This window comes from Entelurus aequoreus, linkage group LG07, assembly GCF_033978785.1.
Source record: "Entelurus aequoreus isolate RoL-2023_Sb linkage group LG07, RoL_Eaeq_v1.1, whole genome shotgun sequence".
NCBI classification, from domain to species: domain Eukaryota; kingdom Metazoa; phylum Chordata; class Actinopteri; order Syngnathiformes; family Syngnathidae; genus Entelurus; species Entelurus aequoreus.
The window spans coordinates 24,129,608-24,146,156 of NC_084737.1; the positions used below are offsets into that span (position 1 = coordinate 24,129,608).

The window sequence follows — 16,549 nt, forward strand, 5'->3', positions numbered from 1 at the left end:
TCTCGCGAGATCTGACAACACTGCGTGCGAACCAAACATGGCGAGGGTAAAACAAGATGGCGTCTGACAGTGAAGACAGTCGTCACAGTTCAGTGTTCTTAATCTGTGCGTCCATGTACACATATATGTCCTTTATTAGACTCTATTAAATAGAGTCAACATCGTTTATAACTGTTTGCATCCGGTTATATTAGTCTGAGCGCACTTTGGTGCTTCGCGAGTTAGCTTAGCTTGTTAGCTGCTAACAAAGAGAGGCGGAATTGATCAAAACACATCGCTAAGCAGAGATCAAGTGTGAGTGTAAAGTGTTGTGGTTGTGTGAAAATGTGTGAAAGAACGATAGCAGCGTACGAGGAGGAACTTTGTCCAACAAAAGAGGAGAAGGAGCGACAACATCAAAAACATCAAGTTGTGTTACACAGAACAGGTTTGTTTACTTCTTACTCTCACATGTTTACTAACTTTATATTTATTATTAACACTATTCCTAAATAGATTGTCTATAGGAAGAGGAATTGTCATGTGAGGAGGATGCACTGATTGTTTTATGTTGTTCATAAAAACGAGACAGTTTCAGACACACAATATTTATGAGAGGTTGATGTTCCTCTCAGTTTGTAACAATGTGTATCAACATGTTTACACAAAACGCACACGGTCACCGGGGGAATATTCCAGAGAGCAGGTTAAGTGCAAACTCCTGAGTATGTAAAACTCGAGAGTTTTACTTCCAAAAATAAGAGAGGTAAGACAAAGTCAGAGTCAGTTACCATGGTAACTGACGCTGTAAACCTAGCCTGCTAGCTGGCAGGTTTGACAAGTTATATATGTGTGTAAAAGCTTTACTGACTTGTTATTTCCTTCATATTGGTGCAGCCATAAACCTACTACAACACCTACTACATCGACCTACTCAGTGGCCTAGTGGTTAGAGTGTCCGCCCTGAGATCGGTAGGTTGTGAGTTCAAACCCAACCCAGTCATACCAAAGACTATAAAAATGGGACCCATTACCTCCCTGTTTGGCACTCAGCATCAAGGGATGGAATTGGGGGTTAAATCACCATAACAATTATTCCCGGGTGCAGCCACCGCTGCTTCTCACTGCTCCCCTCACCTCCCAGGGGGTGATCAAGGGTGATGGGTCAAATGCAGAGAACAATCTCGCCACACCTAGTGTGTGTGTGACGATCATTGGTACTTTAGCTTTTTAACGTAGAAGTAATTGTCGAAAAAACAAAGCCTGATCTAAAGATGACATCTTGATCTCATACCATCTCAAACCAATTGGCCGTTCATTATTAAGTGAAATGTCTTATAGTCCCTTAAATTTGTTTTTAACCAAGCAACACTATGTTTAATCCAGTTACTCGATTAATCGAAAACATTTCCAGTAGAACACTTGATTAATAACATTTTCACTAGCCACAGCCCATTATTTCATGTACGATTTAATATTGAGCATGTAGGAGTTAAAATGTGTTTTGTTTGTGTCCTGTAGACATCCATCAGCTGATTGGACACCAAGGAGAATGTCTCTCTCATCTGCAGGGGGACAGTTTCATTTTAGAGGATCCACAGCCCTCACATTTTAAAGGGGTCGAGGAGGATCTACAGCCCCCTTATTTTAAAGAGGAAGAGGAGGGAGAGTGTCCTGTAGGGCAGGAGGAAGCTGATCTCAGCCAGTTTCCACTGACTGTTGTCTCTGTGAAGACCGAAGACCATGAATACAAACCACCTGAGTCCTCACACCTTCATCACAGTCCAAGTAAGCACAACATCTACATATAATCTAATACAATGTTTGTGACACATGTTCATCCGGAGGCCACATTTATGACTAAAGATGGAGATATACTTGCTTTTTAACACCACCATTTAAAAATGAATGCTCATCAATCATCAACAATGTAATTGCTGGGGTGTAACCATGTGACAGAGAGGCCGTCCTCCTTACCTCACGTGGTCAAATGAAGGCAAACATTCAATATGGCTACTGTTAATTTACCTTTAGCAGCACATATGTCAGCATATTTCAAAGGTTTAGTGGTGAAAATTAGTGATGTATACCAAGTACAATTTTTTTAGTACTGGTTCCTAATTATGTCGTCCATGAGGACCGTGAAGATTCTGGACTAACGACACAACTATTTGTATTTTTAATTCCAGCTGACTGACGTAACTATGACACGTTGTCACATTGAGTTCAGCTGCCGCTGCTACACAATAAAATCAGCTTTGAATAATGACAAATAAGGAAGCAACAACACACAAAAGTTTGATCTGTGTGTTATTGACAAGAAGATGACATAACTGCATTTCACCTTGCACTGCACACATAGTTGACTTCTTTAAGACTTCAAATAAACAGCTGTTGATAAAAGACTTCCCTGCTCTGAGATATTACAGAACATCATGTTGGAGGTGTTCAACCTCTTGTGCTAATAGGAATGCTATTTAAAATGCCTTTTTTCCTTTTTTTTATTTTCACAAATTACATGTAGTACTGATAAGAGTACCGATAAATACTGGTATGGATAAGCAGTGTTTCCCATAAACTGCCAAGATACCTGTGGCGGTGGGGGCGTGGCTATGGGCGTGGTCACCGTGACATCATCAAGTAATTTATATAATTTACTACAGTGATTTGATTTTTTCTAAAAAGGCTCAAAAAATGTATTCTTACTAATTATGCTAATTAATAATAACAGTTTTGTTTTAAACATCCATCCATCCATCCATCCATTTTACAATATAATTACAACACTTTATGTACATATTTATATACAGATTTAAACAATAAGTTATTCACTGAAATATATTTATTAATTGTGGTTCTTACAAAAAATATATCTTATGAAATATAAAAGCTAAAATGTCTCAAAGCTCTGCCCCTTTAATTAGTGCATACTAAATCATTTAACTTTAGCCTACTACTACAACCATATTATTTACCAGCAACATAAAGTGAAACAGAGGCAGAGGTGTCCTGCCACAGCCAGTAACAAATAAACAGAAAACAGTAGTGGTGGTAGATAGACACAGAGCTTCATCAAACATCTGATCCACTGAACAAAGAGCTCCAAAAATCTTGAACTTTAGACTGCCATCAGTTGTACTCCCTACACTTAACCATGTGTTTCCTACTGCCTGCAGACTTTGCACCCTTTGTTATATACACATGTTGTGTTTCTAATATAAATACATTTAATAAAGTCAAATACAAATAAGGCAACAAGAGAAGTATCCTACACTTCTCTTTTGTAAAGTAAATCTGAAACAGCCGATATGGGCATCTACATCAACTATATGATTTGCCTGAGAAGCTGGAGAGGACAAAATATATATATATATATATATATATATATATATATATATATATATATATATATATATATATATATATATATATATATATATATATATATATATTTATATATATATATATATATATATATATATATATATATATATATATATATATATATATATATATATATATATATATATATATTTATATATATATATATATATATATATATATATTATATATATATATATATATATATATATATATATATATATATATATATATATATATATATATATATATATATTTATATATATATATATATATATATATATATATATATATATATATATATATATATATATATATATATATTTGGTTTTTTTTTTTAAAATATTTTTTATTTATTTTTTTAAAATTTGTGGCGGACGTAATTCTTTCGTGGCGGGCCGCCACAAATAAATGAATGTGTGGGAAACCCTGATAAGGAATATCGATTAGGGTATCATATCGATAAATTCTTAACGATCCCTACTGAAGATACAAGCCAGATATCTTAAAAATATATATTCAACGTTTATTTGAATTTAGTTACTTGTCTGCTGTCCAGCAATGTCTCAATCAATCTAGTTTATTAGTACTAATTAGCAAAGTTTTCTTGTCTTTCTAAAGTATTTCTTTTGACAGCCCCTCGTGGTTAAGTTGTCCGAGTGCAAACTGAGGCAGTATTTGTGACTGATAAAACTTTCGGCGAATCAAAATTTAAGAAATTGTACCGGAAAGTTCATTACTTTTGAAGACTACCAATAAAAAAACGCAATCAGAATCAGTATCAGAAATACTTTAATAATCCCAGAGGGGAAATTAAGTTTTTCAGCACAATCCCATTTAAGAGCAGACCAACATTACAGGGAGACAGAACAGGATCGCAGTCTAAGCCTGGGCCCCTAGAGAGTGGGTCCAGATTGAGGCCAAAGAGAAAAAAACCTCATATCCATAGCACACAGAAACATGTGTGTAAGAGGGAAACATCAAAGAACAGAAAGGACATTAAAGACATTAAAAGAGCAGAGCTGATGCAACCAGCTACTTCTACACACAGCCACAAAATGAAAACAAAAATACAACAAAAAAAACATATACACTGTGGTGGCCTCTGCGGTGTTCCATGCCATCGTTTGCTGGGGTAGGGGGAACATGGCCAGAGACAGGAGCAGACCCAACAAAGCAACCAAGAGAGCCGACTCCACCCTCGGCCGCCCACCAACTCTCGGCCGGTGTCCAGTCCCCATGGATGAGCAAGGATACGTCCAAGGAGACCGAGGTGTCCGATACCTGCTCATTCAGCCAAGACACTGTGAAGCTTGTCGGTCCCGGCTCTCAGCGCCAGCTCCGCAGCCCTGTCTTCTCATCCGCATCTCCTCCAGTCTCTCCAAACGGACTCTGGTGTGGCAGAGACCCAGCAGCTGGTCTCCATGGCCAAAAGGCTCCCGGGAGGCAGATCCAGACGTTCACAAAAAAAGCACAGCAGAAGTCACCAAAGTGCCACTCCTTGTCACACAGTCCCAAAGGGTCCCGAACCAAAAGGCAAAAATACCCTGCATGAAAACAAGAAGGAATTATCAGGAACACAAAAGGATGACACAAGAGCACAGAGCTCCTGCCAACAGCAGCCACTACAGCGGCGCCATCTTGGGGGAAAAAAAAAACGGGGACGGAAATTGGACCCGGTTATCTTCTCCAAGTCATGACACTGACATTGTCTTTGTGACAGCGCGCTTGCTCCCCCTGACGTGCCGGTCCTCAAGTGACGGCGTGATAAGAGCGCACCGTCACAATAAACAAAACAAAACACCAACGGAAAGCGATATTCGATTAAAAAAACAAGCAAACTGGAGTTTTGACCCGGAGAAGGCAGGTCGGTTAAAAAAAACAAAAACTCTGCATCCCAGGGACACGCGGACTTACGGAAATGCACATCCTTTTTTATTTCAATGCGTAAATAGACATAAAAAGTGTGTTAACGCCAACACTGGTTATTAATGAGGGATCAATAAAGTACCTTCTATTCTATTCTATTCTAATGTGATTATCAGACAGCAGTCATTTCCATTAGACAATATTCAAATTTAGGTGGTAGTGTTGTAACGATACCAATATTTTGGTACCGATACTAAAATTATTTTGGTACTTTTCTAAATAAAAGGGACCACAGAAATGGCATTATTGGCTTTGTTTTAACAAAAAAAACTTAGAGTACATTAAACATATGTTTATTATTGCAATTAAGTCCTTAAATCAAATAGTGAACATACAAGACCACTTGTCTTTTAGTAGTAAATAAACAAACAAACACTCCTAATTAGTCTGCTGACGTATGCAGTAATATATCGTGTCATTTATCTACCTATTATTTTGTCAACATTATTAAGGACAAGTGGTAGAAAATGATGTTTTAATCTAATTGTTCATTTACTGTTAATATCTGCTTATTTTCTCTTAACATATTCTATCTACACTTCTGTTAAAATGTAATAATCACTTATTCTTCTGTTGTTTTACTACTTTACATTAGTTTTGGATGATGCCACAAATTTCGGTATCAATCCGATACCAAGTAGTTACAGGATCATACATTGGTCATCTTCAAAGTCCTCATGTGTCCAGGGACATATTTCCTGAGTTTATAAACATAATATTAGGAGTGTAACGGTACACAAAAATTTCGGTTCGGTACGTACCTCGGTTTAGAGGTCACGGTTCGGTTCATTTTCGGTACAGTAAGAAAACCACAAAATATAAATTTTTGGTTATTTACCAAATTTGTAAACAATAGCTTTATCCTTTTAACATTGGGAACATTATAATAATTCTGCCCACGTTAATCAACATTAAACTGCCTCAAGTTGTTGCTCAGATTAAATACAATAGCAAAACCTTTCTTCTACATATAAAAAGTGCAACATTAAACAGTTTCAAGTCAACTCATCATGCTTAATTCATTACAGCATTTGGGAAGCCTGTAGTTGATTTTTATTATGTAAATGTTATATTTTTATCAACATGTTATAGCAGGGACCCTGCCATTCAAAACTAGGCTGCTGCATTTCTAATGATTAATGTAACTATAGCTGAAAAAAATAGTACAATAGCAATAGGAGAGACTATTCATCCCTGAACATCATGGAGTTCATGTAGGCTTAATGATGCAGTTACATTATTATATCAACTATCAGAGACAGAAACTCTTCATTTAACATAATGTCCTTTTTTGCTGCTTCAATACAGCTCAATCAACACAGAAAAAGGTAGAGCTGTCCGTAACACACACACACACACCGCAAAATGAGCTAACGTTACGCTAAAAGCGAATTAGCCTTCACCTCAAGCCAGAACTGTGAGCGAGCTGAACTGCCTTTTATATTTCTAGAAGGTCAACGGGCTCATAGTGATGTTACTAGTAGTTGACTGGGAGGTGTTTATTATAATTTGGGGAGAGTCCGCTGCCTGATGCTTACCTGCTAAACGCTAACATGCGCTCTGAATACGCACTGCTGATTGGCTGTTACCGCTCTGTTTGTAACCAATCAGATGGTTGTGTGGGTGGGACAATGCTGGGTGCTGTGTAGAGGACTGACAGAGACAGAGTCAGAAGGAAGCGGAGGCGGCTACTTAATTTGTTCGTGTGGAAACTCGTTCGGTACACCTCCGAACCGAACCGAAACCCTCGTACCGAAACGGTTCAATACAAATACACGTACCGTTACACCACTACATAATATACATTTTTTAAAAACAAAAGAAGATGTTGTGATTCCAAAACATATCGACGTAATCATAGTAGTATCGAGTAGATACGTGGCGTTTGTTTATATTTTGATGCCGGTGAGCTACGGTGTGTAGTGAAGCATGTTTAGCTATTCATCGTCCTGCAGGGATGATACTTGTACGAAACTTACTTTATTTGTCGCCATGTAGGCGAGGATTAGTGATTTAGAAGTAGCTAAAACACTGCCGACGGCGGATGGACGTTAGCCGCTAGCTAGCTAGCCATGTCTTAAAGCACCTCTTCCTGAGGGTGTTTCAGTTTTATAACTTCACCTTTATCTTTACTTTTTACACCAAAATGCGCCCGTTCTCCCTTTTCTGTCTACACACTGTGTCTGCTTGTAAGTACTCCGTGATTGTGTGCCGCCGAACATGCTCGTCTGCTCGTAAACCAGCAATGTCACGACGTGACTTCGACGCGGTAGCGGGGTTGGCGGACGGGTACTTCTCAGAGGCGGTATAGTACCGAATATGATTCATTAGTATCGCAGTATTGTACTAATACCGGTATACCGTAAAACCCTAATAGGTGGTATGGCCCACTTATAATTAAAATAACAAAGTAATGTTGGTTTTCATCAGATATGTTCTAGTATTGTATATGTGGATGGGGGCCCTGCTTTGGAAATAATGTGTACCCCTTTCAGAGATCACGTTTAGTTCCACTTTAAACATTCACATGTTGCACAATGAGATGAGTGCTGTAGCACAAGCGTGGGATAACGTGAACAGTTGTGGAACTTTCTACCGAACACAGTGGAAAGTATTTTAAGGAAAATGAAATGACAGATTTTTCCGGGGGCGTGGCTAAGATGCGCAAGCAGTAGTTTGCCTCTGCGGTAACTCCGGTGAAAACTAACATTTAATTCAAATTCTGCTTCTTTTTAAAAAAAATTAAAACTGACAACGCTTGGCCAACTTTATGCATGCCTACCACTCTGGGTGAGTTATACTCTATCAAGACATAGATAACAATAATTGTGCCTAAGACACGAAGAGGGAAGCAATCAGAGTCACCTGTGGCCGTAAACGAGCTCGAGGCTGGCGCTGAAATGGCGTCATCAACTTTGGAGAAGTTGCTGGATAAGATACTCGAGTCTGTCAACAAACGTTTTGACATGCTTGAGGAAAAGCTTGAGGCTCTTACAAGCAAGCAGGCGGCATTGACCAACAGAGTGGAGGACATGCAGCAGCAAGGTTCCGAACATGAGCGCTGCATTGAAGCGCTCAAACAAAAATTGACTGAAACGCAGAAGAGCAATGAGACGAATTGGAAGGGCGCTCAAGACGTAATAACATAAAAATAGTAGGGATACCAGAGCAAGAAGAAAAGGGAAGACTTACGGATTTCGTTGCGGACCTGATACCAAAGTTGTTTGGAGCGAGTAACTTCTCCAAGCCAGTGGTGGTGGACCGCGCGCACCGTGTCCCGCTCGCTCGCTATGGTGACGGCAAGCGCCCCAGGAGCATCATCGCAAGAATACACTTCTACCAGGACGAGGAGCTACTTCTTCGACTGAGCCGCGACCCGGAGCTGATCTACAACGGCCTGCATGTGTTCCTGTTTCCAGACTACACTGCCGAGGTGACGGGCCTTTCGAGAGGTAATGAACATGCTGCGGGAGAAGGAAATCAAGTTTATGCTACGCTTTCCAGCTCGCCTGCATGTGGAGTACAACGACCAGGTAAAAGTGTTTACCTCTCCTACAGTAACTAAGACTTTCATTATAAAACATCTTAGTGGCTAATCATCAATAACGGCTCCACCACACAAGGCTTATGATAAGCATAAAGCAGAAATACGCTTTTTCACTGAGGTTTATTTCACCGGAGGACGCAGGAAAAAAGAAAACACTTCGCTGCTGAGCTAGTGCTTGGAGCAGTGAACGCAACTACTAGCATGCGCCCTGCGCCTGAAGATGGGGGTGGGGGACTTTTGGACTGTGGAATCGACCAACACGACGTCGTATGGATAACATCACAATGGAGATTTCACTCCAAAACATTGAACTACACACGATGGGGACAGAGGGAGGGGGAACAATGGGGTGTGAGTGTTGTGTATGTGTGAATCTGAGCATGAATGTGGAGGAGGGAGGTGCACAATCATATTTCAACTGGTCAATTACTAAGGTATTTTTTCACGTAAAGATAAAATACCCTAAAAAAAACTTTAATGTCGACGTATAAGAAAAAAATTACACTAGTTTCATGGAACGTGTTGCGTCCGACCAGATGTTCCTCCAGGGAATTTAAGTTTCTGGTCACTCCCAAGTTCTTTTGATGACATATAAGCTGAGTAAAAGGACCACCAGAAACAGAATAGGTATTTTGTAATTTATTTCCAAAGCTTTGGATATAGTGTGAGACCAATCCAGTACAGAAGCGTTCACTCACGAAGCTAAGATCGATCTCCCCCCAAAACCCACGGAAGTGCTGTGTTCTTCAATCTGTCCCTCGCTCCCACCCCCCAGAGACGTTCTGTTCTACCCCCCTCTTCCCCTCCCTCCTCCTCACCTGTTGTTTGCTAGCCCAGAACAGCTTTGTGCCCCTTATCTTAAGAATGTTATGGGAGTGTGAAGCAGAGAGGATATTCAACGCTCTGACTCTCTCCCCAAGGCCACTCGTAATGCAAGCACTTTGTACCAGACGAAACATTAGCTGATTAAAATATGACTATAGGAGATACAAAAGAAGTAACTCTTAAATATGGATATATGTAATTATCCACTTCCGTCAAACGTCAGGGGCTTAGCCAAAAATATTAAAGCAGGGAAGGGTTTTTCACACTTAAATTCATTAAAAGCAGATGTTTTATTCTTACAAGAAACACATCTCTGTAAAGACAACCAACACAAACTTAAAGCTAGTTGGATATCTCAGGTTTATCATGCACCCTTTGCTTCACAAGCTAGAGTTGTAGCCATTTTATTTCATAAAAATGTGCCTTTCATTCTTACATCACAAATAATTGACCCTAACGGAAGATTTATTTTATTAAATGGTCATATTACATCCTACTCAGTAACTTTTTTGAATATCTATGGACCAAACACCGATGACTCAAACTTTTACCATAGAGTCTTTGGTCTACTTCCTGATGATAGCTCATATCTACATTGGTGGTGATTTTAACTTCCTTTTGGATCCCACTTTAGATAGATTGTCAACTAAATCTCATGTAATTGCTAACTCAACTAAAACCATTATTAATCTTATGAGATCAAGAAATATCATAGACATATGGAGAACAAAACATCCTAATAAAAGGGAGTATTCATTTTACTCCGCTGTACACAATTCTTACACAAGAATCGACTACTTTTTAGTGGAAGCCTCTGCTCTCTCCAATGTCAGTAATCCTGAGTACCACAGTAGAGTCATCTCAGATCACAGCCCTGTGAGTCTACAGATCCAAAGTGATCTCCATAAAACCAAACAAAAATGGAGATTTAATCCACAATTATTATTATATGAAGATTTTAAAGAGTATATGAACAAGATTATCCAAGAGTTTATTGAGGTGAATGATAACGGAGAGGTCTCAGACTCTATATTGTGGGAAGCCCTTAAAGCTACTGTGAGAAGATATATCATTTATTTTGAAAGCTCAAAACAAAGAAGTAAGAAAAAGGCATAAAGAACTGGAAAAAGAAATTAAAGAAATGGAAGAAATTCATATAAATTCTCTTTTGCAGTCTGACTACAATAAGATGCTGAAACTGAAAAATGAATACAATTACGGTATCTTCTTCACGGGGAAGTATCTAAACTCTTACTGAAAAACAAACAAACACATTTTGAAATATCTGATAAACCACAAACACTTCTGTCTAGACAGCTCAAAGGAGATCAAGCTAAAGCTGCTATCCACAAAATATGCTCAAAAACAGGTAAAACATGTACATATTTACAGGATATCAACAATGTCTTTAAAGACTTTTATTCAGAATTATATAAATCTAGTTCAGCTATATCGGTTAATGATTTAAATGATTTTTTTATGTCATTAAACCTACCTCAACTGAGTCCAAATCATCAGAATTCTTTAAACAATACTATTTCAACTGAAGAACTGCTAAAAGCACTGAAATCTTTCTCCGTGAATAAAAGCCTTGGTCCAGATGGATTTGGTGCGGAGTTTTATCAAGCTTTTAGTGAAATACTGTCCCCTATAATACTTAGAATGTTAAATTACTTTTTCGTAAACAATAAACTTCCAAGCTCCTTGTATGAAGCTCATATATGTACAATATAAGACCAAAAAAGGGAAAAAATCCACTCGATCCAGCCAATTATAGACCTATCTCCCTGCTCAATCTACACCATAAGATTCTAACTAAGGTACTCGCAACAAGGTTAAGCAACCACATAACAGAAATTATCGATCCGGATCAGGTCGGTTTCCTCCCCGACAGACCTTCTTTTGGCAATGTACGGAGATTATTGAACTTGTTGTACTCGGACTGCATAGGAAACAAAAAGGCAGCCGTCCTGACTCTGGATGCTCACAAAGCTTTTGATTCAATTGAGTGGGCTTATCTATTTCATGTTCTCAAATTGTTTGGGTTGGGAGAAAATTTTATAAAATGGGTTAAAATAATTTATTTTGCACCAAAATCATATGTCATAACTAATAATGTAATATCGGATAGTTTTGAATTGCATCGCGGCGTGAGACAGGGCGATTGCCTTTCGCCCTTACTTTTCAATTTGGCCCTAGAACCACTGGCTATTGGCTTAAGAATGAACTCTAATATTAAAGGATTTTCAGTGGGCACATCAGAGAGTCTTATCTCACTTTATGCAGATGATGTACTTGTTACACTTATTGAGCCAGAAATTGCATTACCACTTCTTTTAGAATATGTACACTACCGGTCAAACGTTTGGGGTCACATTGAAATGTCCTAATTTTTGAAGGAAAAGCACTGTACTTTTCAATGAAGATAACTTTAAACTAGTCTTAACTTTATAGAAATACACTCTATACATTGCTAATGTGGTAAATGACTATTCTAGCTGCAAATGTCTGGTTTTTGGTGCAATATCTACATAGGTGTATAGAGGCCCATTTCCAGAAACTATCACTCCAGTGTTCTAATGGTACAATGTGTTTGCTCATTAGCTCAGAAGGCTAATTGATGATTAGAAAACCCTTGTGCAATCATGTTCACACATCTGAAAACAGTTTCGCTCGTTACAGAAGCTACAAAACTGACCTTCCTTTGAGCAGATTGAGTTTCTGGAGCATCACATTTGTGGGGTCAATTAAACGCTCAAAATGGCCAGAAAAAGAGAACTTTCATCTGAAACTCGACAGTCTATTCTTGTTCTTAGAAATTAAGGCTATTCCACAAAATTGTTTGGGTGACCCCAAACTTTTGAACAGTAGTGTAGACTTTTTTGGTAGAATATCTGGTTATAAAATAAACTGGTCTAAAAGCAAGCTTATGTTCCTAGGAGATAATGTTAAGATCCGTCAAAACCCAGTTAGTGTTGCAGAAAACTATACATCCTATCTCGGCTTAAAAATATCTAAAAATTATTAATCATTACTAAAATTGAACTTTACTGAAGCTTTTGAGAAACTGAAAGTGTGTATAGAGTATTGGAAGACCCTACCCCTCTCTATGTTGGGTAAAGTGAATGCTATCAAAATGATTACCCTGCCAAAATGTACCTTTCTTTTTCAAAATTTACCAATTCTAATTCCTGCAGATTTTTTCCAAAAACTTCAATCTTTAGTTCTAGATTTTGTGTGGGGATATAAAAAACGTAGAATATCTATAAAGCACTTATTCAGATCTACAAGGGAAGGGGGACTGGGTCTTCCAATGTTCAAAAATTATTAGTGGGCATCAAATCTCGCATTGACCTATTGGAAAATGGGGTTCCCAAAGAATGAATCACTTAATTATGCTCCCTTGTGGCTGAAATTGGAACTGCAGTCATTAGTTAAACCTTACACATCATTGCTATCTCTACTTTTTACTAAACCAGTCTCTTCTATTAAATCAACAAGCCAAAGTGTAGTAGTAAGGAATTCTATCAAAATTCTTTCTCAAATTAAAAAACAATTGAATATTTCCAATGTAACTATGTACTCACCAATGTGTCACAATCATGCATTTATTCCATCGATAACAGACAGAATTGTTTTTAACTGGTACTTAAATGGAATTAGATGCATAAAAGACATGTATGTCGAGGACAGTCTTGCGTCATTTGAGCAATTGCGAATTAAATTCAATTTGTCCCAATTCAGTTGGTTTTGCTATTTGCAGGTAAAAAAAATTATTAAAGAAAATATTTCAGTCTCAGCTGGTAAATGAAAAACACCCTCTTTTACAATTAGTAAATTTATCACCCACAAGTAAAAAGCTTATCGCCAAATTTGCCAGCTGCTTCATTATGCCCATGACGTCAGCAGATGGTGTTAAAAGAGCATGGAAACAGGAACTAAGAACAACAATACCCAAACAGCAATGGGAACGGACACTCTCTCAAATTCACAATTGCTCAATTAACAGCAGACTGATTCATCGTTTTTACTACTCCAAAATCTTATTACACAAATTTTATCCTGATACATCTCCACTTTGTGACAAATGTAAATCTGCTGAAGGATCACTGTCTCATTCGTTTTGGGAATGTCCAATTATTCAATCATTTTGGTCCAGCATTTTCTTTTTTTACTCGGGGGTATATCAGAGAAAACTTGTCCCTGACAGGGATATAATCTTGTTTGGGTGGTCTTTAGAAACACAAAAACTTCCAAAATATATTACAGCTGTGTTGCTCCTCTGGACGGTTTTGGCCAAAAGACTGTGCAAGTATGAATAAATGGGAACTAACCTGGAAACCTTTACTGACATATATTGAATCATAACTTAGACATTTAAGGAAAACAGAAAGAAACAAGGAAAAAAAAAACTGCCATCTTTTTGGTAGTTGTATTCCTTTTTTATTATCTTTATTATTTTCTGTATTGATCTTACACTATTAAAATGTATTTATTTATTTATTTATTTATTTTTTGTTACTTCTGATATGGCTTTGCCACGGTTTACTTGCTTATTTATTTATTTTTATTTTTTTGTGACTTTTTATTTTGTATTGTTTTGCATCTGATCAACTTCTGTGACTTTCCTTTTCCTTTTTAAGTGTGAACGGTGGAGAGGTCCTCGAGAGGTGATCTTGGGATCACTTCCTGAGGATCCTTGATGCCGAGGAATGTTCATCCATCTTGCTATAGTCTGGATAGCCTGCTGATCCTGAACCAGGGCGGGATGGATGGATGGATATATATATATATATACAATATCTGGGTATTTTTTCTAATAATGTTTGTACTGTAAACCTTGAGTTGTTAAAGTTTAAGTGCACCTCTCTCCTCAAGTGTGCATGTGAGTGTGTATGAGTGGATGTGTGATTGTATGAAGGCTTTGCGGGGGGAAAGTATGATTGTTAAATGTGATTTTAACTGTAAAATTCAATAAAAATATTTGCAAAAAAAAAAGAAAAATGAAATGACGCAGATATTGCTTTCTCCTTTTCCTGTTAACTCGAAAGAAAAAACGGGATCTCGTTGGAAGCGTGATGTATATGCAGACGCCGTTTGGGTACAACAAAATGGTGGCTGCCAATGTACGTCACTATGTCAGTAGTTGTCAAACTTTTTTCACCAAGTACCACTTCAGAAAATACTTTGATCTCCAAGAACCACCACAATGAACAGCATTAAAATACAGTAGCATAGTAGGCCTTAATTATTCATTAAAAACAAGGAGGACACTTTATTTAACAAGTATATTCAATATTTTATCCACTGTAATATTACACACAGTTTGAACAGTAACATAGAGTTTGAATATAGGAAAATAAAACACTACTTAAATAATAAAATAATATTTGGCATACCACTAGTGGTACACTTACATCAGTTGTATGTGTATGTACATATATACATGTATATGTGTGTATATATGTATATGTATGTATATCAGGGATATAACGGTAAACAGTATAATGATAAACCGCGGTAAGATTCTGGACATTGGGTACTACCGTTTTATTTTGAATTATGGAAAACCCTCATTTAGTAAGGCACTTTAGGCGACATTGCTCACTTCCTGGAAATGCAGCGGCGGCACGCCTCTGAAGATGGCGCATGTGCACTAGCACTGTTTGTTAAAGTTAAAGTACCAATGATTGTCACACACACACTAGGTGTGGCGAAATTATTCTCTGGTTAGAGCAGGGGTGGGCAATTAATTTTTACTGGGGGCCGCATGAGCACTGCTGGAGGGCCACATCGACAATATTTCATTTACATTTTGCTCAATATTATTTTTGATATACTGTAAGATAAAAAATAATAATAATAATTTCATTTAACCTAACTTAACTTTATACAAAAGTAGATTGCTTTTGATGGTTTTATTTAAACTCTTAATCCTTAAATATTTATATTAGGCTATGTGAAATTGAAATAAGAAAACAAAAACAATCATTGAATCACTGCAATTTATTTTTAACTTGTTCACACTTTAACTTTGTTCCACAAACAAGGAAAAACAACAAACAACTTAACAAGTTTATAGAAATACTGCAATACAACAAACAAAAGTCCAAGATATTTCCCCGTCAGAATTGTCCAACCATTTGTTGTCACACCTGCCGGCTTGTTCCCATTTCAGTCCTAACATGTCCAAACACGCATTTACCTCCGTGAACAAGTCATTACCTGTGGTTGTCCTTTAATTGACTGCATGGCTGCCAGCTCCGCCGTGATTTGAAAGTCTGCAGTTATCCCACGTAAGAAGATGAGCAGCTGGGCGGTGTCACGTACATCGCAGCTCTCATCCAAAGCCAGCGAAAAACAGTCAAAGCTGAAGCTCCAAGTTTCCAACGATGGTCTCAACCTGCCTCGTTACAGTGCGTGTGGAGAGTGACACGTTCTCAAATGCGCCCCTCTTCTCCGGGCATATCAGCGCAACAAAGTCCAATAAGCACTCCTTAATAAACTCGCCGTCAGAAAACGCCGGACTTTTTCTGGCGATTTTGTGAGGAATGACGAAACTTGTCCTGACGGCTGCATCTCTGGGGGTGTGAAATTTGGCAAAAGGTCCTTGTTGGGTTTGCAGTTTTACCATCAACGCATCAGCCACCCTTGCGCGCTCTTCATCAGACAGATTACGGTATTTTTCCTCGTGCTTCGTCGTGTAGTGGCGATTCAAATTATATTATTTAGATAGATAGTACTTTATTGATTCCTTCAGGAGAGTTCCCTCAGGAAAATTTAATTTTACACACAGCAAACTGTGTACCACAAATTAAGCACACGGCTTTACCTTTAATTTCTGTAAAGAAATACTTGGCAGACCATGTCTTGTTGAAAACACGGCAT

General features: G+C 37.9%; 1 protein-coding gene across 3 annotated transcripts in view; it reads left to right on the top strand.

Annotated features, from left to right (window-relative positions):
- LOC133653551 (zinc finger protein 260-like) overlaps positions 1-16,549 on the top strand; it is a 107,300-nt gene continuing 90,751 nt past the window's right edge. For all 3 annotated transcript variants that reach the window (XM_062052960.1, XM_062052959.1, XM_062052958.1), the window contains exons 1-2: positions 1-427; positions 1,501-1,767. In XM_062052960.1, the coding sequence (XP_061908944.1) occupies positions 325-427; positions 1,501-1,767 (370 nt within the window). In that variant the 5' untranslated portion in view covers positions 1-324. The remainder of the gene's footprint in view (positions 428-1,500; positions 1,768-16,549) is intronic.